The 27,576-nt window shown below is 31.7% G+C and overlaps 1 protein-coding gene across 1 annotated transcript in view; it reads left to right on the forward strand.

Annotated features, from left to right (window-relative positions):
* LOC129965747 (ATP-dependent translocase ABCB1-like) overlaps window positions 1-27,576 on the forward strand; it is a 64,243-nt gene that overhangs the window by 12,349 nt on the left and 24,318 nt on the right. Inside the window, exons 5-18 of the mRNA XM_056079899.1 lie at window positions 3,172-3,343; window positions 5,011-5,135; window positions 11,497-11,686; window positions 13,200-13,313; window positions 14,662-14,772; window positions 14,860-14,985; window positions 15,074-15,277; window positions 16,937-17,107; window positions 17,401-17,562; window positions 18,680-18,850; window positions 19,921-20,073; window positions 21,854-21,955; window positions 22,114-22,191; window positions 25,460-25,543. Of these exons, the coding sequence (XP_055935874.1) occupies window positions 3,172-3,343; window positions 5,011-5,135; window positions 11,497-11,686; window positions 13,200-13,313; window positions 14,662-14,772; window positions 14,860-14,985; window positions 15,074-15,277; window positions 16,937-17,107; window positions 17,401-17,562; window positions 18,680-18,850; window positions 19,921-20,073; window positions 21,854-21,955; window positions 22,114-22,191; window positions 25,460-25,543 (1,963 nt within the window). The remainder of the gene's footprint in view (window positions 1-3,171; window positions 3,344-5,010; window positions 5,136-11,496; window positions 11,687-13,199; window positions 13,314-14,661; window positions 14,773-14,859; window positions 14,986-15,073; window positions 15,278-16,936; window positions 17,108-17,400; window positions 17,563-18,679; window positions 18,851-19,920; window positions 20,074-21,853; window positions 21,956-22,113; window positions 22,192-25,459; window positions 25,544-27,576) is intronic.

Here is a 27,576-nt window from a genome sequence, read left to right on the forward strand (position 1 = left end):
AGTTTAATTATTTAACGAATTAATTTTTTATATAATAATAGTTATCTTCAGATATTAAATTACTAGTACTGAATTTGACAACCAACATCCAATATCAGAATTTTTCCAATTCCAAACTTCATGATAGCGATATTATGTGAAGAGATGATGAAGGATTTAAAATCATATCAAATTTGTCTATAATTTTATAAAATTTTTTAAGAGTTATTCTCTTCAGTTATGTTTGATTTCAAAATTTATAATGATTAATTTATGTGATCACAATTTGAGATATGTTCTTATTTGTTATACAAATTTCATAATATATTTGCATTTTATAAAGCATTTAAAAATGAGTTTTTCCTTTAAAAAGCTTTATAATTGCATACTTTTACAATAGTTTAATTTTTCATGCGCGAATTTTAAAAGAGGAAGAAAAGAAAATACGCAAGGAATTATATTCCGTTTTCAAGATACTAACAGACAAGAAAGAATGCAATTTTATTGTTTTCGAAATAATGTGGCTGGGAATATTTTATCATATAATTACTGAATTTGATATTTTTTCTCAATATTCTTTTTATTGTGGACTTTTCTCATAATTATTTTCATCATTTACCTTCTTACTGCGTAATATATTAAAATCCTTATTTAGATACATCACTTGCAAATAAATCAAATATTTTTCAAAGTGAACTGGAACTATATGTTACACGATAATAATATTATAATACCGTTTTTAATTAATTCTCTACGATTATCAGAAGCGACGAAACACATCACAAAGAACGTCACAAGAGTGAAATGAGGAAAAGCTAATGAAAAATTTTGCAGTTGCATGGCCGAATCGAAGACATATTTGCAGTTTAAAAAAATTCGATTTATTCTTTCCCCGGAGGCATACTTTATATACAAGGAAGAAGCGACAAGATACGTGTCTACTTCTCAATACAAGAACAGAAGACCAAAAGAGAGCGAAATTTTCACTTCAATGATTTTTACAATGAGATTTTGATAGGGTTATTATTTTGATAGGGACACGTGTCTGTTTAGGATATGGAAATTTTGGTATCTTTAAAAGAATATTGCAAACATTAAGGATTTTTATTTCTTCAGTCGGAGTGTGAGAACCTGCTGACTTCAGCAATTTTAAAGAGAGCGCGTGGCATTTGTTAAATAAAAAGATGAAATCTAATCAGGAAATGAAGAATTTTAGAATGAAGTTAATATGACCCAAATTAAGACATAAATTAAGAAATAAATCAAGATTTAAATTATATATATATAAATTAAAAAATAATAATTTTGTTTTCCATTTTACACTTATGTACATTCTTTCATTTGGAAAGGAGTTGAAAATGTTGATGCCCTTTTTTTAAAATTAAAATAATTTATATAGAAGATTTTTACAGTTAAATGTCCCCTATTCAAATGTGTGAAGTAGTATATTTATATAATTCTACAATAATTCAGAATGAACCATTCTATAAAATGGAATCTAATAACAATAATTTCGCTTACCTCACTAGGTTTCACTGCATTCAATAGCTTTGCCAACTTAAAAATTAAATTAAAATAGAATGATCTATCTTTTATAATTTTGTTTCTGGAATTTTTGGTTTTTGGAAGTTTCTGGAAATTTTGTGTTTCACAAGTACCTCGAAACCTTGCACTTCTCAAACAAATATTTTCGAAAAATCTGGTTTTCGAAATTGTCGTCAATTCATAATCTCTGCAGAAATATACACTATCTACCAGTAAATATTTGGACATCTGTGATAAAAGAGATAAACACAATTTATTTACATTCAATAGTTGGAAGAGCCTCCATCTGAGGCAATGACAGTCTTTATCTTCTAGAACATACTTTCCCCAAGTGTTTGGATGATGGACAGTGGTAATTTTTCTCTCTCAGCTTGAAGAATAAATGTAAGTTCTTTCATCGATTTTGGACATTATCTCACTCCTTAATTAGGCGATTCAACTCATTCCAGAGGTTTTCTATAGGATTCAAGTCTGGACTCTTGGCAGGCCAGGCCAGTCGGTTCACCCTATTGTCCTCATACCAATCCATGGTTGATCTCTCAACATGACAAGTGGCGTTGTCATCCTGGATATACAATGATACATCCTGTAAAATTGTCACAGTACAAGAAGCACATTGTTGTTTAGAATAGTGGAGTAGGAATTAGAGATGAATTTACCATGAATTGGGATCAAGGGTCCCAGTTCATACCACGAGAAACATCCCCAGATCTCCGCCAAACTTTACTGTAGGCACAATGCATTCTAGCAAAAGGCGTTCTCTATGCATACACCAAACCCAGACTCTACCATCTGACTGTTAGAGATTGAACCTTGATTCATCACTCCAAAGAACCTGTTTCCACTCATCTACGGTCCAATTTCAACGTTCCTTGCACCACCTCAACCGAACAACGCTATTGGATTTTGTAATCAAAGCTTATGGGCGGTAGCACTAGCATGGAACCTAGCAAATGTGCTTCCTTGCTGATGGTATCTATCGAAACAACAGTCTCGGAAGATTGTTGGAATTTCTGGAGTATGTGAGCCATCGGTTTGTTGAGGGTTTTCCGAAGTTCTTTGGAGAGCACTCGTCGGTCTCTACCTCTTAGTTCCAAAGGTTTTCCGGGCCTAAGCACTTTCCACTCATATTTATTCATCACCACTCATATTTACTTCTTATTCACAAAAGTCACTGCCTATTTTGAAATGTTTAACTCACTAGATATGTCCCTTTAGTATTGGCCATTTCTATGATATCTGACAATTAAGCTTTTATGAAGTTAGTCTGCTCTGAATTTTGTGACATCTTGCATGCGACTATTGCCAATTTTCCTATCTGATACCTAAACACAGAAGTCGGGACATAGATGAGGACAACAGATATCCTCATTCGCATGGATGCCCAATATTTATTGGTAGATAGCGTATCTAGGATTGAATAATCTCCACTCCTCCAGTAACTATTTAATATTAAATATAAATACACAAATAACTTTTAAAATATAGAAAATTCATGTGAAATGATATATTCATTTACTTTGTACAAATCCATGTATACAAGTTGATATTAGGTAAATCAAACATATTCTTTTAAAATGCATCTTAAAATTTAATTACTGATTTTTTTGAAGATTATTTTGTGAAACTGCATTTATATCATTTCAGCGATCTAAAGAAAATTGAAGAAGGCATTGGTGAAAAAGTGGGAATTTGCACCTTTTTATTATCTACAAGTGCCCTTAGTGTTGTATGTGGAATGTATTACGGTTGGAAATTGGCTTTGGTCACATTTTCCTTAACACCTATTTTAACAGTAGCCCAAGGTCTTCTATCAAAAGTAAAGTTCTATTTCTTGGTTGATTTTATAATATATTTATTGGAATTTAATATTTTATTTTGAATAGCACACATTGAAGTTTTTAAATTCATTATATGCTTGGACATTAACTTACAAATGTTCTTTACTGAATTTAATTTAAAATATACAAATAATGTATTTTCAATGGGAGTTCTAAATATGTAAAAAATGAAATGACATTAAAAAAGTATAATGTATTGAATGTTTTTGTTATTTAATGATAAAAGGGTTTCTGTGAACGTTACATGGAATGTGTCGAATATGTGAGGTTTTTTTACAGGTTCGTATGTCTTTTAATATGAAACATATGTTTAAAACAATCTCAAGTGATTCATTGCATATATTGAGCCTTTAAGAAAATTCATCCATGTATATGTTTGCTATAGAAACTAGTTATTTAATTAATGTATCTGTTTTTCTGCTTGGGGAATCAGAGCATGAAATTCTAGTTTAGCAATTTAAAATTGGATATGCGTGTATATAGTAGCTGTGCAAGTATAAATCTGCCGTAGCCACAAAGTCATCCAGGTCGAGACAATGCTACTCGGGTGGTACTGGATAAGAGGTGATCGTTCTCTGATTCAAGTCTAAATTGCGATCTGTGGATGAATGAATGAAATGTATGAATGAAGTCCTCCCCGTGAAAAGGGGTGTGACGCATCAGTAGCTAAGACGTACTCTTGGCCCTAGATGGCGTTACTGAAACAAGAGACGCCAAAACTCGGCTTAAAATCGATGACATCATCAGCTGGCATGTCTATGACAACTGCTATAAGCACCAAAAACAACAGCAAAATTCGATTATCTTTTTTATTTTAATAAAATTCCTGCCATATTTTATTTTTAACACATTGCGTACGGCGCTCTGCGGGCTCAAACGCGCTCCCAGGGCCGCATATTTTTGAATGCTCTAGATGCATGCTTGGTAAGTAATAGTATGTATATATGCACATTTTTAATTTACATTTGGTATTATGTCTACATAAAGTATTCTTAAATATTACTATTTATTTTATACATGTATTTATTATATAAGATTTTTTTGCATTTTAACTATTTTTTATTTCACAGATTTCAATAATGCTTTTGAGTGTGGTATTTGGTAAAGCATATTCCCTTATGCAATGGTGAGCGGCACGATTTGCAGCAGTATCTTGTTTTAAGACATTAAGGACCGTTCACGACTTTTCTCTTATTTCGCATCCCATCTAATATGGACCGCTCACAAGCTTTCTCGTTTTGAGCATTCCTTTGTTTTTGTTTCATAAGTAACAAAGTTATGATGGCTATAGAACGTACAAGTTTGTCCTAAAACGTACAATCCCAGGTGTATGTCGTACAGATTTCTTTACGGTCCATAATGTGCTAAATATTTGCCTGTGGTTCGTTATGCATCGATTTAACCGAAAAAACCTGAAAGCGAGATATCTCGTGACACGGCCACAATGAGAACCCAGCCAGCTAAAAACGAGAAATCTCGTGATCCATATGCAATGTGTTAAATTTATCTCTATTGTTGTTAGAAGTTCGAAAGTAATGATAATAAGTTGTTAAGATAATGATTCATTATATTTCAGTAATATTATCTACAATCATTTTATTAAAACAAATTCTAAATAAGCAACATTCAACTGTATTATTGCCAGGTTCAAGCTTCTGCTTCAAGGGAAGAATCTGAAGCATATGGAGCTGCAGGAGCTGTAGCTGAAGAAGCATTGTCTTCTATGCGCACCGTTGCATCTTTTGGTGGAGAACAAAAAGAAATACAAAGGTAATTGTATTTTACACATCATATCTGCTAAATCAGTTGTTTCTACGACATGAATTTTTTTTATAGTTCTATGCTTTTAAATTTGTACAGTAAAATCCCGGTTAAATGAAGCCAAGGTTATTCAAAATGTCTCTGAAATTATAAATCCGATACACATTCTATATTTCATAGGAATAAATATTTCCGCATAAGTCAGAATAGCTCGCAATCGCTGTGGCTCAGTAGGCAGAGCATCTCGTTTAAGATCGGTTGGTCTGTGCTTCGAATCCTAGTCAATTTGTTTTATACAAAGATTGAACTTTTTTTAAATTTAAATTGTAATTTATTGTTTATCTAATATCTGGATGATTCTAGATCTTTCTTAAATATTCAGAATGGATTGTGCTCGAACATACTATGTTTGTATAAAAGCAGAGCATTCTATGTATGTATAAAAGTTCTCAGTCTCGTTCTCAGAGTTGGTTCGTTCTAATAAATCTAATTGTTTGTTTAAACTAACGGCATAGTTTTTTACCTATACGTGACAATATTGTCTTAGGTTTTCTTAAAATTTGTTTAATAATGCCATTAATCGACGACTGTTAGGTATTCTTTTAATTAAAAGATGACGGCAGATTGTTGCTCAAAAGCTTTTGGAGTGATGCGAAAAGCAAATAAAATTACTGAGCTTTTTTTCAATCATTATCGCATATTCTTGAAAATAATCTGATCCGTGTATAGATGAGAAACGTTTTATATATATATATATGTGGGTGTGATGGGTTTTAATGCATCAGTCCACTTGAATTAGCTTAATCTTTTTATTCTTGATTAACAAATGATGATTCTGATGAATTTTACAAATGAGAATTCAATGATGAAGGAATTTATATTACATGAAGATGGACAGTTGATGTTGTTTAAAGGATCTTTCCCACCTGCGCGTGGTTCACTGGCATCTGCAAAGGAATCCTTCAACGCAAGAATTCCAGTTTCGGCCCTTTCTCAGAGTATCGCGGCTTCTCGGTTTCCGGTCGCACCCTTCTCGGCGGACGTCCGTTCTCTCCCCTCGTCTAGTGAACTCTGAACTCTGCCCTCCGACTGCTGGCTATCACCGGAAGAACGCAGAGCGCCCTCTCGTGAAGTTAATTTACCACATCGCTCGGCCATCGACATGTGAGGTCCTCCGAACTCTGAAACACACAAATGAAGGAGAAAAAAAAAGAGAGGATATTGAAGACAAAGGATAGAAATAAAAACAAAAACAAAAAAGGGTGATGATGAAAAAAAAGAAATGTATTGATCTCAAGTTGCAACTGCATCAGTCCAGGGCTTCATGTGATCAGCTGAAGTGGAAGTTGTCTCAGGCCCTTCATGAGATCCTACTTTTGCTACGTCGTAACGATCATGTGGCTTTATCTTGACCACTTTGTAAGGTCCAAGGAACTTAGGTCTTAGCTTCAGACCTTCTCCTAGCTGGGTTCTTTTAATTGCTACCAAGTCGTTTATTTTATAGAGTGGGGCAATTCTACGATGTTTGTTATATTGCCGTCGGTTCTCTTATTTAATTTTGAAGATATTTGCTTTGGCCTCCTCACGAATTGTTTCTTTTTCTTGAATCATGGAGTGCAAGAATTCTTGATCTAGGATTTCTTTGATTCTTAGGTCCGTTTTGTTTTGCATCTTCACACCTGTCCCGCGAATGACCTCTAGTTCCATCGTTTCCGGTACAACGATGAGTTCACGTCCATCTTTGAGTTCTTTCTCGACCAGAGTTTTCAACAATTGCATACGTTCGTCAGATTCTTGTGCAGTTGCGATCTTAGATGTAATTTTCCTTTGGGAACGGGTGACCATGCACACTGCATTCCTGCTCAATGCATCTACCTGTTTATTTTCGGTGCTTACCAATTCATTATTCTGAATAAGACTCAGACATTTTGGCGGGAAAATTCCCTCCATTACTAATTGATCACTTATAACTGCCTCAATCTCAACGGGTTTACATTCTTCATTAAAAGCAAATGAAAAGGTTGCAGTTTGAGCAGAAATTTCATTTCCAAAACAAGTTTCAACTTGTATATTTCCCGTTGTTTTTTTGATAGGAAAAAATGATTTGTTCACAATTATAAGTTCACTTCCAGAATCTTTTAGAAATATTACTTTTTTTCCATCCACAAAAATATCAATATATTCTAGCATATTTTTTGGCTTAGTTCCAATTCCCGATATAACAAATTTGTTTTCTGTCTCACTTTCATTTGCAGATTTTTCTAATCGTTTTAGACAGTTACGAGCGAAATGAAAGTTTTCCCCCTTTCCCCCGCATACATAACAAATCCTTTCCGGTTTAACATTTTGATTTTTGTTTCGACGGAATGATTCGCTTTTCATTGCCTGTTTCTGAAACCTTGATGCTTTCGTTTCACTACTATGTACATTAGAATTACTGACTTCAGATAACGATTTACCCCGAGATGAAAAAAATAAATCACATTCGCGACCTAACTGAGTTGGCGGAAGCCACGTTTTTCCTTCGCGAATACCTATATATTCTTTAGTTTTGAAATCCAAAGTTTCGAACAATTTATTAGCAACAATTAGATCAAATAATTTTTTAAAATCTCTTTTTACTTCTCTTACCTGACAATAGTAATCAAATGTTGCAGTTAATCGCGATGCAAATTGAACATGCGATTCGTTTGGTAAACGTTGAGCATTTTTAAAATTACTAAGACATTCTCGAGGTGTCGGCTGAAATTCAGCTAAAAATAACTCTTTTAATTTTTCATAATCCGACAAATCCTGCTCAGTTGCATACGTTAAAACATTATTAGCTTTAACCCCTAGCAAATTAATTAATATCTCAGCTTGTAAGTCTTTAGGAACTTCTTTAGTAATAAATGCCTTTTCTAAGGAAGTAAAAAACAAATGCAATGCCTCGGGTTTATCAGGAACAGAAATTGTTAGTGTTTTAATACTTCTTATTAAATTTTCAACACTTAAAGGCACGTTTGATCGCTCACTAGGCAATGATTGTTTTTTCAATTTTTCTAGCTCAATCTCTTTCTCGAGTCGGGCCAATTTCAATCTTTCAATCTCTAACTTGGATTGTTCAGTAACTGCCTTAGCCGTATGATCCTCAACGATCGATTTGATGACGCCACGGACAAATTCTTCATCCGTTTTAAAAACATCAGAATTCTCAATTAATTTCTTAAGTTCCAAAATTTTAGCATTTTCTGACACAGTTTCACCGAGTTCTTCGGCAAGTATTTTTAAATCACACTTCTTTAAATTATTTAAGATACTCATTTTCAGAAATATGGCAGAATAAATATAAAACAGAAGTAGCACAGTACCTTTTAAAATTTGTTGTTCACCGGCTTCGAGCCCCCATGGTTGTGGGTGTGATGGGTTTTAATGCATCAGTCCACTTGAATTAGCTTAATCTTTTTATTCTTGATTAACAAATGATGATTCTGATGAATTTTACAAATGAGAATTCAATGATGAAGGAATTTATATTACATGAAGATGGACAGTTGATGTTGTTTAAAGGATCTTTCCCACCTGCGCGTGGTTCACTGGCATCTGCAAAGGAATCCTTCAACGCAAGAATTCCAGTTTCGGCCCTTTCTCAGAGTATCGCGGCTTCTCGGTTTCCGGTCGCACCCTTCTCGGCGGACGTCCGTTCTCTCCCCTCGTCTAGTGAACTCTGAACTCTGCCCTCCGACTACTGGCTATCACCGGAAGAACGCAGAGCGCCCTCTCGTGAAGTTAATTTACCACATATATATAACGCTAACGTACGTGGTACAGAAATAGCGCTTTTTACTACTCGTTGAATGGCAACAGTCAAATATAAACAAAATATTGCATTTGCTATTGCAAATTTCATGTTATCAAGTGAAAAAATTATTTTTAAAGTCACTTGATATCAATCTGACAGAAACTCATCATGTTCTCACATGACCCATATTTCGCAATCTCCAATGCTTAGAAAAGCGATGGTTTTTGACCATCTCAAAATCGGTCGAGTTTAAAATTTTTTTTTCTCCGTGCTAGAATTTTTTTTCGTTAAAAAAAACCAGTTTAAATCGGTTTGAAACGATCACGTGACAATCAGATTACGCATGCGTCAATATTTAGAACGCGCTGTTTTTTTTTCACCATCTCAACTATGATTTCTTACAACCCTGCCCTTTATTGGCCAAACAGGAATAGCAGACGTTCGCGCCTTTTTTATCATTTTCTAATAACCGTAAACGCGAAAAATTGATGCATCAAAAGTGATAAATCGCCAATTTTCTGTCCATGCATTTTATGGCTTCAAAACCCTCAAACCAAAATAAAATCATGTTCTTACTTGATAAAGTTAGCTTCAGTTAGCGCAAATCTTATCTTCAACCAGAGCAACCCAGCTCTCACTAAACTCAATGAAAAGGATCTTTGGTTTACGCCTTACGTTATTGTGTAAACTGCTAATTTTCGTGTCTTTCGGGTTGGTCAGAAAGCAGCTTCAACCTTTGGTGTCTCCTTTTTATTTAATCAATTTTTGCCTCTGTTTTTTAAAATTTTGATTGCATATCAATCTTTCAACATGGAAAAATAATCGAATAGTTTAAAAACGAACCCCCCCCAAAAAAAACTAACTTTTAAAATAATTTAAAACGACGATAGGGATTTTTATACCACTATCAGTTATACCACTGTTCCCAGTTTATGATACACCATAACATAGTAGATGCATTTAAATGGCATCTTAAACGTCTTTAGTGAAGAAGTATGACAAAGAGCAAACAAATAAACAAGATAGAAAGAAAGAAAGATGCGCTCTTCTGCATAGTATAGCAGCTTCTACCTTTGGTGTGAAATACGGGGTAATGAAATAGAGCATTAAAATAGAACTGATCAAAATAAAATGATTAATATATAGAATCTGCATTTCATTTGTCCGGGTTCTTTATTGTAAGCTATTTCTTCAGGAGATTTTATATGCACAGTCTCGTAATACAAAAATACATATAAGCTTGCATTATTATAATAATGAAATAAATGCTTAATAATTACACAAAAAAAATATTATTTTTGTTGAAACCTTTAAAATAAACTTGAAATATTGGGTATATTATGTCTATATTATATAATATTGGCTATGTATGTTATATGATGTCATCTTTTCTAATAGCAAATAAACACTACAAATAAAAGAAATAGCAATATTTTGTGTTATAGATAGGACCACTTTCGCTTTTAAAATTCTGCCCTCAGACTTGTAATATCGTTCATTTTGCTGGCATACACCGGAGGGGGGGGGTTAAAAAAACCTTTAAAAATTCATTAAACCCGTAAAATTATAAAATAAATAAATAAATAAACGGGTTGCAGATTTAGCATCGATAAGTCAAGGGAATTTTTTTTTAGGTAAGAAAAAAAAATAATTACAAAAACAGCCGATAGGTGGCGTTTCGGAGATAAATAAAAGAATAGACACACAAATAACAAAAATAATGTTATCAAATCATTTATTATTGAAATATGTGTGCAACATGTCCACCGCCACAAGCGATTACCTATTATGACGTGTCACAAATCTAGCAACGGCAGAGTGCAGCATGTCTGGCTGTATGCATGACAGCTCTCGGCGGATTGTATCTTTCAATTCCAACAGATCGGATGGATGGGATCGGGTTTTTAAATTTCCCCATAGCCTTATGGTCTGCTGGTGTCAGACTTGGAGACCGAGGGGGCCATGGAAACTTGGCTTCTGCCAGCTTCCCATGCACTGCTTGCCCTTGCAACGGATTCTTACGCTAATGTTTCCATTTGGGTTGCAACGCGCGCCAAATGTGTCTGCCTTAGATTTGGTCGTCTGGACCTTAAACGATCCTCCAGCGATCCAGTTTCCTCAAATCACCGAACACGCTTTATGAGGCCTGCCACTATTAAAGGTTATTTCCCATTCTTCGCATTTTTCTGAAGTCGAAATTTACGCAGTGCAAGAGTTGTTGATTCCTGGTTCAGGTAAAACAGTTTCATCAACAAAGCATAACTTTTTCCGCATAACATCCTTGTTTCCTTACATAACATGCGGTGGAGAACTGATTCTGGATCAAGAGCGTAAGCATTTATAATCATCTGCCTCATATGCATATTTCCAGCTAAGTTCGTTCACACCAGCGCCAACTATTGGCTGTTTTTTTAATTATTTTTTTTTCTTACTTAAAAAAAAAAATTGATTTATTGAAGCTAAATCTGTAACCTGTTTTTTCGGTAATGGCCCAACCGGTATTATGTATCAGTAACTGTATTTTTGAAATTAATACCGTCATTTTGATACAATGTGTTGAAATTTTGAGATGCACAATTTTTATTATAGATATGACAAATACCTGAAGAATGCAAGAGCGAAAGGCATAAAAAGAGGCTTGCTGACTAGTTTAGGAGCAGGATTATTCTGGTTTTGTATATTCGGTGGATATGCTTTATCATTTTGGTATGGTGTAAAGTTGGTAGTTGAAGGTATGGACCAGCCAAATCCAGAATATATTCCTGGTACTTTGCTCATTGTAAGTCGTTAGATATTATTATTCAAGTGATTTTTATAAATAACATTTTATATTGTTTTGAAAAAAAAACTGAGCATATCGTTCAAGGAATTATTGTTCTTATTGAGCTTATCGTTAAAGGAATAAATAAATCAAGTTAAATAAAGTATTTATTAAAATAACACTGCTGTTTTTTTATTATTTAGAATGGAATAAAGATAAAAAATGCGGAAATTATTTTCATATATCTTGTTGGCTGCATGGAAACAATTTTTGGACATAATTATAAATTGAAGAGATTACATTAAAAAAATGCATTCCTTATTTATTTTATTTTATGCATTTTAGAAAGTTGCGATCTCCTAATGATTTGCCATCTTATTGTTCTTAAACGTATTAATTATTGTTCTTATTGTTCTTAAACGTATTAATTATTGTTCCTATTTTTCTAAAACGTATTTTTGTTTAATTTCTTTAATAACTTGCTTTTATAAACATTTATTCAATTATTTGATTACTATGTATCAGAGAATAAATATGAACTAATTTTGCTTGTGAGGTAATTAATTTTTTTTAATTAAAAACGCCTTCATATTATTTTTTGATTGCTGAAAAGTTATCATTTTTTAAAATGATTCAAATAGCGAATTTAATATGATATGTAAAGTCTGATTGATGAATTTGAGACAAGTAAAATATCATTCAATTATTGATAAATTTAATAAAAACAGTTTTTATAAACATACTAAAACGTAGACTTTCTTTTATATTTTAATTATTACCTGCGGTTTAGCCTTCAGTTCATGATTATAAATATTATATAATCTTAAAGTCAGATTTCTGATATTTAAGAGTAGACGGTGTCACGTGTCATTATACAAAACTCAATTTAATTAACCGATTAATTATTATTTAAGATCTGAAAACAATAAATGAAAAACAAGTGCACAAAATTTCAAACTCTATCATATTAAATAATGAGGGTAAAAGTAATCAAATATATAATTTCCTCTTTATAAATGTATCTATCTAGATTTCTCTGTGAAGTAATGCGGAATTGGGAGAATGAATGCCAATTCATATTCCGTCCTTGTCATCTGGGTATTATTCAAAATTATGAGGTCCATTCCAAAATGGTTTCAGTGCTGCTTTAAAACGGGATGTTAATGTCACGAAACTAAAGTGCAATAAATTTCTCTTTGTAAACATAAAATAAGTCAAGTTAAATAAAGTATTTATTAAAATAACACTGTTGTTTTTTTATTATTTAGAATGGAATAAAGATAACAAAAATGCGGAATTTATTTTCATATATCTTGTTGGCTGCATGAAAACAATTTTTAGACATAATTATAAATTGAAGAGATTACATTAAAAAATGCATTCCGTATTTATTTTATTTTGTGTATTTTAGAAAGTTGCTTCCTCCTAATGATTTGTTATCTTATTGTACTTTAATCTTTTTTTTTTATTTTATTCTTTACAAAATGAAAATCACTATTAATAATTTTTTTGCATCGTTCAATTTTTTTAGGTGTTTTATAATATTATGGTTGCTTCCATGTGGTTTGGACAGACAGCTTCACACTTTGAAGCATTTTCTTTAGCCAGAGGAGCTGCTGGAAAAATATTTTCAGTTATACAACGGGTAAAGATTTTTTATTTTTTTTTGCAAACTTATTAATATACAAACATTTTCAATATCTTTTCTTATTTTTGATTACATTTACTGTTACTTTTTTATAAAAATATTTTTTAAATAATTTCTAAATCTATGCCACTAATAATAACAATGAATGTATGTGGGTGTGCTCGTTTCCGTCAGATCGTTTGATCTGCAAATAATAAAATCGGCACATACATACTTTGGAGGGAGGAAATGTGCATCTTAGAGCGATTTTTTTTGAATTTTTGATTAGAATTTTAACTAATTAAAAACTAAGTAAAATTGTAACTTTTTTACATGATTATTTCCAAAAATATTACTGTTGTACATAAATGAATTTCACCCCTTTTCAAAATTTAAGAAAACTGTGTTTTAAATGATGGCAGTTTAAGAATCATTAAGTTATGAAAGTTTAAAGTGTGCTCGCTTTTGACCTTTTTTAAAAAATGTTTCTAATTATAAATTACATCATTAAGCTGAAATTAAAACCGTTTTCATTGTTTCTTCAAACACTTAACCGCGGAATTTTTTTTCATTGTTGATAGTTAAAGAGAAAAGATTTTGTTAAATATCACTATAGTTAAACCGAAGGATAAAAAAAATTGAAGGTACAATATTGTGTAATTTGCTGGATAGATGCACATCCACATTTTTAACAGCGCCATGATGTCATGGGATTGGCCTCCATTAGAAATCTCCATATGCATCATAAACCGAACTTGAATTAGACAATTGAAATAAGATAGAGTTTATGCCGGACAATTTGAGGGAATCATGGGCAATCTAAACGGTTTATCTAATATCAAATATAACCAATACTCCCAGAGAAACAACTAGTTGCTTAAGACGACTTATAATAAAATACATTTTCTGAGTAAAGTTTCTGTTAATGTTTTATAAATTTGTGATAAAGAAGTACAGATATATAATTATCTATACATTTGAAATAATTAGCAAAATCAAAGAAATAGTATCCCAACTTTAATCGCTGTACCAATTAAAACACTTTTTATTTTGTATAAAGCCCAGGATCCCTAGATATATAATGAGTGAGCAACTATTCCAGATTCTAAAACTGCATTTTCGAGGAAAAATTAAATAAAAATGCTTCATTGTCCATTTTAAATGAAAAAATAAAATTAGGGTCGAATTCTTTCCTTAATTACGGGTCCAGTTTCGTTCATTTTTATTTTATATAATTTTACACACACAGTGTGTGCGTTTCATATAAAATGCACATATACATTTTTTTAGAATAAATTGCTCTTTTTTTAATGTAATACAAATCTGTATACTTAATTTGTTCATAGAAATTTGTTCATTTTCATAGAAACCTCACATTGACAGCAGTTCAAAGGCAGGGAAAAAGCCCGATGAACTGAACGGAAGTGTAACATTTACGGATGTTCATTTCAACTACCCTGCAAGACCTGATGTTGCAGTAAGCATTTCATTGATTATAATTTTTTAAAATTTAATTTTGATTATAATTTGATATTAACCCTTAAAACCTATTCCTATGTTGTAGGTTCTAAAAGGCATTTCACTTTCTGTCAAACCTGGAGAAACTATTGCTCTTGTTGGGCCAAGTGGTTGTGGGAAGAGTACAATAATTCAGTTAATTCTCAGATTTTATGATGCTGATGAAGGCAGTGTAAGCATTTGCATCTTTTAATAGATAAATAAATTCGCAATACTCAATGTCTTTTTTTTTTTTACTTGACATATTTATTTTCTTAAAGGTTGAAATAGATGAGAACAATGTGAAAGATTTGAATGTTGGTTGGTTGAGAGGCAACATAGGCTTTGTGGGGCAAGAACCTGTTCTTTTCTCTACGACTATTGCTGAAAATATCCGCTATGGTAAAAACGACGCTACTCTTGAAGAAATTGAAGCTGCTGCTAGACTTTCAAATGTCCACGATTTTATATCCAACCTTCCTCAAGTGAGTTTTAATTCTAAGGTCTTTTTAAATAATTATATTCTTGTTCTAAATGTACTGATCATATTTCAAATTGAATTGGACTGTTAAAAAACATCACTCTCGAAACAACAATATATCTATGTATAGTTACGGAAATAATTCGATAAGGTAAGAGGATTCCAATAAATTGAATACTTGAAGAAGGCATTTTATTCTATGGATATTCCTGAAAATATTGAGTACAAGTAATAAAACTCGACTAAGATGCATACAAAGAGAAGTACTAACAGATACCTACAAATAACAACTTGGTAATTAAACCAGAAGGAGTGGTTCTCCCAAAACTTCTCCGCATCATGTCTAATAAATATATTCGCCTTGTATAGCATTGGCGTACAACAGTTTCGTAATATTAACTTTAACGTGAATTTTTTGTGAATCTATTGTGTTATTCTTGGCGAGTTATTTGGCGATTTAACTCTGGCAGGATTTAACTATTCGAAAATCGAATTTGTGTTTTAGATGAGTTTTTCCCAATCGATTGAAATAAAAATTTGGCACAAAACTACAAACCGAAATAGATAAATTTATGTCCTTGCTACCTTGAGTTATCGCTTTTATATGTTGCTAATAGTACACACTTACAGACGGTCAATCCGTAGTTAGATTTGGCTAAAGGTTTGACAGGTAACTAAATGATAGATTGTAGTTGAGTGTATTGATTGTTTTTTCTATCTAGCTCTCTTCGTTTGTAGTTATCGTATTGAATTATTTTCAAACAATAAGACAGACGGACCTCCTAATAAAGGATTTTACTCAAAATTTGATCGTAATCTGCAAATTTGGTATAAATACCGTATACCAAATTTCATCCGTCAAGATCAGACATTTTGAGTTACCTTTGTCACAGACAGACAGATGAACGTACATTTTCCAAAAATGTATTTATAGAACTCAAGCAGGTCTAATACGTGGAGATTCGTCAAAATGTCGGGTTTGAATTTCTTGTCAACTACTGTACTTTCTTTTTTATAAGTATACGAGAAAGAAATAACAGCATAAAATAAAAGTGCGTATCAACTGAAGAGCTCTTTCGGAGACCTGTGTTCTAAAGAAACAATTGATTTTGTGATTTCATCGTCTTTTATAGTTTCTCCATAGGGAAAAAAATTTGCACAAGGATCTCTAGATCTTTGCTCCTAATAGAAATATCACCATAATGTTTAAGAAACTTCATTTTTGTCACCAATTCGCCAATAATTTCCTTGGTGACTGATCTGGCATCTATTTTGAATATCTGTAAATCTTTCTTTTCAGCTAAGAGACTAAGATTGCAGAAAAGCAGTATTACAAATTTGTTAGCAGAATCAAGATACTAACTGAATTAAAAAAAAATTTAAGGGAATGGGAGATCATCTCTAAAAAAATTATTTATATCCAACTTTTTATTCCTTTATTTTATTCCAAATTTTTATGACATTTATCTTGTGAGAATATTTTTGATGTAGATACAAAGATGAGACAAAACAGTATTTAAATCTCTTTATATATATATAAAAAAAACATGACTTTTAGATGTCATCAATTGTTTTGAAATAAATAATCTAATCTTTTAAGAAGTTAGGTAATCTGTATATTTTAAGAAGTGATAAGAAATTTAATGGAAAATTATTGCTTCAGAAATATGACACTCTTGTTGGAGACAGAGGAACTCAACTTAGTGGCGGACAAAAACAAAGGATTGCTGTTGCCAGAGCCTTGATAAAGAATCCAAAATTACTTTTACTTGATGAAGCAACTTCAGCACTTGACACAGAAAGCGAAGCAATTGTACAATCTGCTCTTGATCAGGTAAAAATAACTACATTTTTTGTTGAAATAAATAAAATTTATTTAATGAGTAGATATATTTGGTTTAATTAAATAAAATCTTACTTACCGGATAATGGGTTTGTTTCATTTTCCTTTTTATTATAAACATTCATAAGAATTTAAGTGTTCAAATGAAGTATAATGAAAAAATATATTTCATTTAGAATTTAAGAAGTCAAATTTGTCTTGCTAATCCTTAATGAATACATTTTAATAAATAAATTAAGAATTCTTTATGGATGTTTGTAAAATTTTTGTATATATTTACGCAGGCCAGGAAAGGACGAACAACTATCATTGTTGCTCATCGTCTTTCAACCATTAGAAATGCTGATAAGATCTTTGTATTATCAGACGGTGCAATAAAAGAAATAGGTAGCCATGACGAGCTCATGGAAAGAAAAGGACTTTATTATCAGCTAGTGTTATCTCAAGTAAGTCTTTGCATTTTTTTTAAAGGATTTTTTTGCCTTTAAGATTAAAAAGCTTTTTTTTCCTCAAAATGCTTCTTTTACTCATTCTTACAGTTCCTAGATTACAACTGGTTTCTGTATAATAGCCATGGAAGAGAGATGTTGCCACCTTGCCAATCTCCTTCCAACTTTATAATATGCATCTTAAAACTTACCATCTTCCTATTTTCTTTACATCTCATTAAAATATTGTTCTAGCTATATATATGTATATTTCTTATTGTTTAAATGATAAAACGTAAATATCTAGAAGACATATAAATAGTAACGAAAAAACAATATGCATTTCGTATTTTACTTATGAGAGCCATACTTTTCATAATTTTTTTGCTTTATTATAATTTTTAAATATATTTAGTTACAGTGCAAGAACTGCTGAGAAAGAAGGGGATGTGTTATAGATAGCCGATCACCAGTCTTAGAGAGGACCATAGGGACAAAATATTACTTCTCAGTTTTTGTAGCCAATAACTATATGGGAATGGAAAGATACTACCATGATCCAAATAACATTTACACATATAATTCCAATGATGAAATTTCGGGACGAAAAAGTCCTATTATGCCCTAACCACTATTTATTCTCGCTATACCCCTGTGTAGTCTTCCTCTAAAGCATATAAGACTCACACTATTGCTGACACTTGCCCGATTTTTAGTAAAATTTCGTTCTTCAAAGAAAGATAGTTACCTCTAGTTTCCCTCGATCATTATAAGTAGAAAATGCCCATAAAATATGTAAAGTTGAGTGGATAGACAAATATATCCTTCGCTTTCGGTCTGCATTCATTATGCCACAGATGCACGAATCTCAACTTCTGTTACAGGGCAGTTGCATGTACTATCATTATCTCCGATGCCGTTTTCTTATCAGATAGTCGAATTGTTTTAGATTTGGAACATGATACTGTAACTCATTGTTGGCTTTGGCAACATGGTATTGTTGGCATCATTAATAATGCACCTTAAAATCAATCATAAAACCTTCATATTTTGATAAATTGATTGAATTCTTTTTTAACAACAGTAATTAAATTTTTTAAAAATTTTCCTTAAAATATCTTACAATTTTTTATAGACAAGTGAAGTTGACGATACATGCGATGATGAAACAGACGAAAAACCCGTATTGATGCCTCAGATAAGTGTTATCAGCTCTGTATCCGCTGTATCCACCGGGTCTAAACCAGGTCTCCACCGAAGCGTATCTCGTCTTGAAGATACTGTCGAAAAGCGCTACGATTTTAAGGTAACGATTAGTGTCTTAAGAAAATTTATATTATTACAATTACGTAACAATATGATGCTTTCCAGAAAGGTTAATTAAATCACTGGAAAGACCGTTTTATGATCAGCTATTTTGGATATTGTCCGGACGCCGAATCAGTGATCTTAGAGCTTGGCAACTATTTTTGGACTTTGGCGACAAAATAGATAATTTTGATGATAGAACTAATAGGAACCGAGATACGCCTGATTGTTCCAAAACCCTCTTACTGGCTCCAAGATCTATAAACGGTCAGCAGTCTCAAGCTGCAGTTAGTCGTAGTCGTGAATAGATTCATTGAGAAAAAAGAGAAGTAACGTCGGAATAATTAGATCAGTCCAGTTGAGCTCAAGCGATTGCTTCGCTGAGCTGAGTTCTAGTGTTTATTGTGGAAGCAGCATCGAAATGTGTGTGGAGTAGCCAGTCGTGTAGTAGTGAGTCGGCAGTTGGGTAAAGCTAAAGCTAGAAGACAGTGGAAAATTGCAGGCGTTTGGAGAGACCGTAGAGAGTAGCTAAGAAGATTCCCTCCTGCTGCTGAATTTTGTGCGACCGCTTTGTGTGCTGTGGTTATTACTACTATAGATTACTACTTTTGGGGCACTGTTTGTTATAATGTGGATTGCCTGTGTGTTACCTGTGTTCGTCTCGGCTGTATATATGTTGTCTGCGTTTTCTTCTCTTCGTGTTTAATAAAAGTAATCGTATTATTCAGTTCAATACGGAAATACGTACTTATTCAAATTGTATGATACAAACAAATATTGAATTAAGTTCGATATGTTTAATTACTAAATTTTTCGAATTTTGAGTTGTTAACACTACAGAAGTTCAACTTTAAATTCTCCTAATTAAATATTAGATCGAGCGATTGATGTTTCAACTCATATTGATAGATATAATTTAATTTTTAATTACACATGCATTACAATTAAAAAAACATTTGGTTTTTAAAATTGAAAAAAATTATTTTTATGCCCCTAGAGTCAAAAGTACTTTTCAGAAGGTTGGACTTAAATATAAAAAAATTCGAATTATTTGAAATTTTATTTTAGGATGAAGATGAAGAAGAGGCTTCCTTATCTTGGACTCGACTTCTGAAAACTGCATTATTCGTTTGGCCTTATTTGATTGTTGGAGCGATTTCTTCATTGATCATGGGCATTCATGTACCATTATATGGCATTATATTTGGATCTATTCTTGGAGTGAGTAACTGTATATTATCAATGCCGAAAATAGTCTGAAAATACTTGAAATTTCCTTTTTCATGATTTCTTGATCAATGGGATTGATTCTTTTCAAAATGATTTCAGTACTGATTTATTATAAAAGAATATCCCAATTCTAGAAAGGTATATTTACTAAATGTCATCTATTTTACGCAATTTATATTTCCTAAAATATCCAACTACATCTCCACTCTTTACTTTGGCTATTTGATTGCAAAAAATGAGCAGGGCTGTAAAGGATTGCAAGATTAGATTAGTCAAGATTATACGGTTGAAATACAACTTTTAGCAGTGTTATCTTTAAACATCCGAAATTTTTCACCTGTATTTATTTGAATTTTATTTTAGAAAATTATTGAAGTATCTGCGTTCGATGTATGATTTCTAGCCATCCAAAAAGAAAATCCATTGTTTTGGATGGCAAATCCAATTGCCATCCAGCACAAAATCCATTGTTTTGGACGGCATTTGTTTGGCATTTTTCCAATGGACAAATCCATTGTTTTGCCCATTTACCACCCTTGGTAAAATCGTTCCCCTTGCTTTCCAAAGGATCACTTAGATATTAAGGGAATGGTTGTGAGAGTAATATAGCAATATATTATAATGTAGATCTCTGAAGCTTTTAAGCTTGCTTTAAACTAAATCAACATAATTTTCAATATGAATAAATCAACATAATTTCTAGTGTTCTTGTGTTTTCTCGAGAAGTTCTTGCCAACAAGAATAATTAGATTCATTATGACCAATATGTGTCATTCATGGAATCCCGGAAATCAGGATTATTAATGAACTGTCAGAATTTGTAGTCATAAAGAATTCGTGAGCAAACCTTTTATGAAACTTTTATTTCTTTTACTCTGGCTTTTTATTTTCATTTATACATAGTATAGAAGAAGTAGAGTAATCGTCAAAAAATTCGAACTCGAGATTTTAACGAATCGGCATGTTTCAGACCTCCTCCCTGAGTTCGAGAAACGGATTTTTGGAAAATGTCTGTAAGTCTGTCTGTCTATATGTGACAAAGTTAACTCAAAAGCACTTTCAGCTGAACGTTGGAAATATGGTTTACGGACTTCACACCAAATATGCAAATTTCTATCAAATTTTAACTCAAATCTGGTCAGAGGAAGTCTGTCTGTCCGGCTATTCGAATATAAGTCAACATTAACTAGAAACCGAAGAAAGCTAGATTGATAATATTTAGAAAACAGATTTAACATCTATAATGTAGACATCTGTAAAATCTTGAGCCAAATCGATCTACTAGATATCTGTCTGTCGGTCTGTACTTTCAGAACATGTAAACGCCATAATTCAAATAAGCCATGACTTAAATATTTCAAATTTTGTATGAGATTTTAAGATTACAAGTGCAGCTTTGTGTCAAAAATTTATTTCAATCGGTTGAGAAAAAAGAGTGTAAAGCCCAAATTCGATTTTTGGATACTTTTAACAGCATGTCAGAGGTTTATCGCCAAGGATAACACGAAAGATTCAGTAAAAAAAGCTAAATTCACTCCAAAAGTTATTATTTCGTAAAAGTGGAACGCCAATGCCATGTAAGGTGTATCTGGTACGACAAGTTTATTAGAGAGTATGGGAGAGAACTTTAGGAGACCCCTTTCCTTGTTTAATACTTAAAATTTCGATTAAGGGAACATATCGTAGTTAAATTATTTGAATCCTAACCATGCAAAGAATAAATATAATTATTTACTGAATTTTTAATGAAATATGTACTTCTTTTTCATAGGTATTCTCTGAGCCTAAGGAGAAGATATTAGAAGAAAACGCATACTACTGTCTAATATTTCTTATTATGGCCGTGACATCTTTTACAACTTCATTTTTACAGGTAAACTTTTATTCCTTCATAAAGATTTCCTATAGTGACCTTTCCTACTTCTCTATAAAAATAATATTTAATAATAAAATTTGTTATTTTTCTCTTGAATAGATATCTGACGTGAGAAATAATTCCTATTAATATATATATATGTATCTTATTTTCAGACGCTTCTGTTTTCTGTTGCATCTGAAAGAGTAACCTCAAAATTCAGAAAACTGGTCTTCAGTAAAATGATTACTCAGGTTTGTACTTCAAATTTGATTTAAAATTAACCTCTCTTGGCGACTAGAGGCTTCTTCATCTTGTAATTTAAATGAAATCGTTTATGCATAGCTTGAAGTTTATAACTCTTTCAGAAAAGAAGGCGATTACCTGACGAAGTTCGTTCCCATGATATTATTACAAATTTTAAAACATTTTATATTTTTATTATGTTTCTGCGTAAATGTTTCAGAAGATTCAAATTTTATGCGTTAGTGCCCACTAGAAAAGGATCGGTTTTCCATTTGCAGGGTTGTCGCTTGGTGACTAATTTAATGATTTTATCGCCGACTTGGCAGGATTTTGGCAACATTTCATAAGATCTCGAAAGTTTGAAAATGGAAGCTCTAGCACAAATATTTCGGGAGTTACGGATGTTTCTGGAAATCTGTGGAATTATGCTTACGTCATATCTCGCCAAGGCAGGGTATATGTAAAGACGAGTTCACTGAGAGCAATTTCGCTTGTGAACTGTTCGTCGCAGACTTTTTGAAGTTTATTCTGCTATTAGTTAATACTAAATTACACTGTACTCAAGTGCGTAATTGTAATATTTGGTTCGTAAAACGTCCAGAATTTACTGGAAAATATTTTAGACTTTTAAAGAACTCTTTCTTCATCAACTAACAAATCAAAAGAACCCATAATTTATAACAATATAGTAAACCCATTAAATACATATCCAATCTTTTTCAACTTGAATGAATTTTTTAAATTATTTAATATACATTAAAAAAATATTAAAATATAAAAACAAATTTGACGTCAGTTAAATTAGTATCATTATAAGTTAAATTTTTAAATTTCAAATGGTGTAAAGATCCAATATGTGTCTTAATATTTCCAGAAATTATATCGAAAAGCGTTAAAATTTTACATAATTTGTAATTAAATGAAATTTGAATTAAAACAAAAGAAACGCTTCGATGTAATTATTCTCATGTGCTGTTCCGCTAATATACTTATACGCACGCAAGCGCACTCATTCCTTATTACAATAAAAAAAAAGAATCCATTATTTTCGTTTAAAATACATATATAGTAGATATCGTCTGCAAACATTGAAAAAATTTTTTTGTCCTGAAACAAATTTTGGCAACAGCCAGGGATTGATTTCATTTTATCTCCTGAAGATAATTCTTTTTCAAATTAATTACAATTTGCACTCATCTGATATTTGGATATACGAATGTTTTTGAGCAAAGAAAAAGCATTTCATTGTTTTTAGAATAGAATTTCTGCTATGAAAGAATTTGAAATGTTGGAAAGAGCATTTCATGACGATATTTTTATCAATAATAACAGTATTTGTTTGATATATAATATTTAAAAGTGGTAGAGAATATGTCGTAGAATCTGCGCTCTGGTAGACCATCCATTTCCATTAATAATCAAAATATCGACAGCAACAAGAAATTGGTGCATTGGTGCAACATTTTAAAGTCTTCAAAGTGATGTTTTTTTTTTTTTTTTTTTTTTTTTGCTCGTTGAGGCGTTGTGCATTCGAAATTACTATCAACTGGCTTGATAGTTAAAACGCTTATAATTTGAATTTATTGTATCGTTTCCATGAATCAATTCATCAAAAATGGCCAAAAATAGGGCGGGAAATCTCATGGTTCTTACACAATAATAATGTGCCTTCTCATAATGCCCTTATCATTCATGAATTTTTAACTAAATATTCAACAAATAATTCCTACAAGCTCAGTATTCATATATTGCATCTTATAATACTTTTTGATTTACATGGCTAAATTAGCCATTAATTCAATAAATGATGCAACAAAATCTGAAGAAAATTAAAAAAAAAAAATGACTTTGAAACATGCTTTGATGATTGAAAGAAAATCGAAAAAAATCCATTGTAATCATAGTACATTAAAGGCGATGCAATAATTTTTGTCCAATAAATTAACCCTTTGCTCACTGGAAAGTAATTCGATGCGTAATTATTCACATAATACAAAGATTTGTTTATTGCTCAGAAAAATAAATATACATATTTAATCAACTTCTTTAAATTTTAGAAATTCATCTAAAAATTTATCTCTGTAAGCATTTTTAACAAAAAAATTGAAAAATAAATTTAAAAAAAGATCAAAATGATGCACCGTCTTAAATGATGAGTGCGATTCACCATCCGAGAGCAAAGGGTCAATATGTTTGATTTTATGTTATCATTCCGGGTACTTTTTAAACACAGTAATATAAATAGACTAGTGCTTTGGACCCCACCAGTTTCTTGTCTTCAACCTGGTGCATTTAATTTCATTTAAATCACTTTTAAAATTGGTTTTCCACACTTCTTTCGTTCATTTTAATGATTGGCTTTGCCAATCATAATTCTGGGTTCTTAATCATAACTCTACCAAGCTCAAAATATTCTCAATATGATCAAATCTGCTCGAACTACCCTCACTTTATTTTCACAACTAATCTATTTTAGGAAAAATCCATATTCGAGAAGGAAATTAAATATGAGTAAAAAAGGGGAATTTAAGAAGAACTTCAAAAAAAATGAAAGAGATTCCAGCCTCTAGTCTGAAATGTCATATCATTTTAGTAATTATTGGTGTTTATTTATAATATTTAACAAATGCCATTCTTAATTATAATAACCCTAATGTGCAGATAAAACTTGCATATATTATAGTTTCATGAAATTGGTTAGAGAAAATGTATATGGCTGAGGCGATTTGGAACTTCAAAGAAAATCGGTGCAGGTGTCATCAGCGCATGGTTTAACAGTTTCGTTGCCATGAATCATGCCTGTGATACATCATGCCACTATGTAATAAGATGTTTATTTCTATATATTAATTGTAGTAGAGAAAAGAATATTTAATTAGATAGTAGATATGAATCACAGGCGATTCACGGTGAACTACGGTTAAATTGCGGAATTTAATCGTTAACGTGTAGTAACTCAACGTGCTAAATTGTGAAATGCGTTCCGAAAACGCTCTCTTCTAATGTAATTTATTAAAGGAATGTTAATATAGCAGATCGAAATCAATCGTAGCATGACAAGAAGAGTTGTTTATAAGAAGATGTTTTGATTGTGAAATTCATTACTAGAATTTAAAAAAGTAAACGAACCAACATTTGTATAGTTAAAAATGTTAAGTTTTTTTTATTAAGTACATGCTAAATCTGTGCAGTTAGATTGTGTTTTCATAAGTATTTTCCGTGCTGTATGCATATTTCTACATTTTAGTGAAGTAAATGTGAAACTTTGTTTTGAAGGATCTGGCATGGTTTGACCATCCAAAAAACAGTGTTGGATCTTTATGTGCTAAGCTCACTTCAGATGCAACAGATATGCAAGGGGTAAGAGGAAATTTTATTTGTTCAATTAGCCATTCTAATTTTTTTATAAAGATTATCATTAATTTTGATTTTTTAAATTTAATTCAGTTTTCCTTCTTATACAATGACAATTTTATAATTTTAATAAGAGCATTTAAATATGGATACTGAATTTTTTCTATTTGTTTTGCTTAACTTTTTTGTTTCATATATTTAAAGATGTAACTTTGTGTTTTGATTTTCACTCGTTTGCTACCACTAGTTTAACACTAGAGTTTTATAATTTTGTGCACTTGTGTGTTCTCGTTAACAATGCATTATTTTTATATTTTCAGAACAATTATCAGCTAATTAATACATTAGCTAATGTAATTGCATTTTAATTCCATACAAGGAATATCATTTGGTAGTGATTTACAGAAAAAAATAATATGAAGATTACTTCATGTTTATAATAAAATTTTTTCACTGAATGCTGAAAAACAGGAAATTCTTCAAACAAAAAAATCAAGATTTTAAGGCAATAATGTAAATAGTTCCGAAAGTAGGTTTTTAGAACTTTTTTACAATATTTAATACTGTATGATTTTAATTTTAAGAATTGCTTATAAGTAGTACATAGTCTGTCTCAGAAATTTATAGAATCTTGCATTTTGTCTCTCTTTTTTTCTTGTATAACCAATACAGATATACTAATGTAGATACTAAATATAGATATATGGTGAACTTGGTGATTCTTCAAAATGTCGAATTCGATTTTTTTGACGATTACAATATTTTCTTTTCGATAAAGAAGAGTGGATCTCTGAAATTTTCCATTTATTTATATTTTTGTAAAGCCATGTGGGGAAAAGACAGAAAAATTTCAAAAGCAAAATAAGAGGAATAACATTTAAGACATACATAACGACAGATATTTGTTTGATGTCTGGGCCTAAGTGAAGATTAGTGTGCACCAGCCGATTGTCGCCAATATTGCAACCCATCGGATCCCTCTTATAGCAACCGTACTGCTGTTTTGTTTACTACTTTTTGCAATGGTTGAGTTGTACTTAAACTACAATTAAATTCTGAAAAATGTTAAATTAAAAATATTAAAAAAATATCGATTAAAGATTTTACTTTTGTTCTTTATTATAAAGAAATTTAAGCTTATAATTAAAAGTTATTTTCTTCTTTCTTTTTTTAATGTGAATACGAACAGAAAATATTTATTCTTTTGCAATTTTTAATGCAATTTTTAACTCGCTTTAAAAAAATCGTCTGCATTCTCACTTTCAAAGACAGCTGCAAATGGAATTCTTCGCAGTTCTCGTAATTCTTTTGGTGTTATAACGGTTGGTTCCCTTCATAATTTGTTATGTCGGGATTATTTCGAACCTGTAGAATGGATGAAGAGCGAGTTAAATATGCATACATATATATTTTACGAGTTAATGAAATTAGGAAAGGATGCTTGTTTGAAATTTTGTATTGAGAATGGTTTGATATCGAACCGGCAGAATGGATGGAAGGCGAGTGGAATATATTCTTTTACAAGTTGATGAAGGTGGGGAAAGTATGTTTGTTTGAAATTTTGTATGGAGAATGTTCCGATTGCTTGTTTCTCCGTTTTTTCTTTTCTCTTGGTTATGTACTGTTTCTGTTTTCCACACAGTCTTTATGTTCAATGTGCTAGCGAAGCTACTAGGTTCCCGCTCCCGCTGCTAGCGAAGCCGTAGGATGTTTTTTTAAGTTAATAAATCCTGCCCGGGGCCTTCTACAGATGCCGAAGGCATCTGTAGAAGGCCCCGGGCAGGATTCCCTCTGAAATCCGTTCGTACAACATCCTTCATTCTTTCTTTTCAATTGATTATGTACAGTTCATGTTATCCACACAGTCCTTATGTTCAATGTGCTAGCGAAGCTACTAGGTTCCCGCTCCCGCTGCTAGCGAAGCCGTAGGATGTTTTTTTAAGTAAAAAAATTCTGCCCGGTGCCTTCTACAGATGCCGAGTATGAAAAAAAAAATACTTATCAGTAAAAAGTTCTAATTAGATGGCGGGAAATAGTAA

This window comes from Argiope bruennichi, chromosome 4 (assembly GCF_947563725.1).
Source record: "Argiope bruennichi chromosome 4, qqArgBrue1.1, whole genome shotgun sequence".
NCBI lineage: Eukaryota > Metazoa > Arthropoda > Arachnida > Araneae > Araneidae > Argiope > Argiope bruennichi.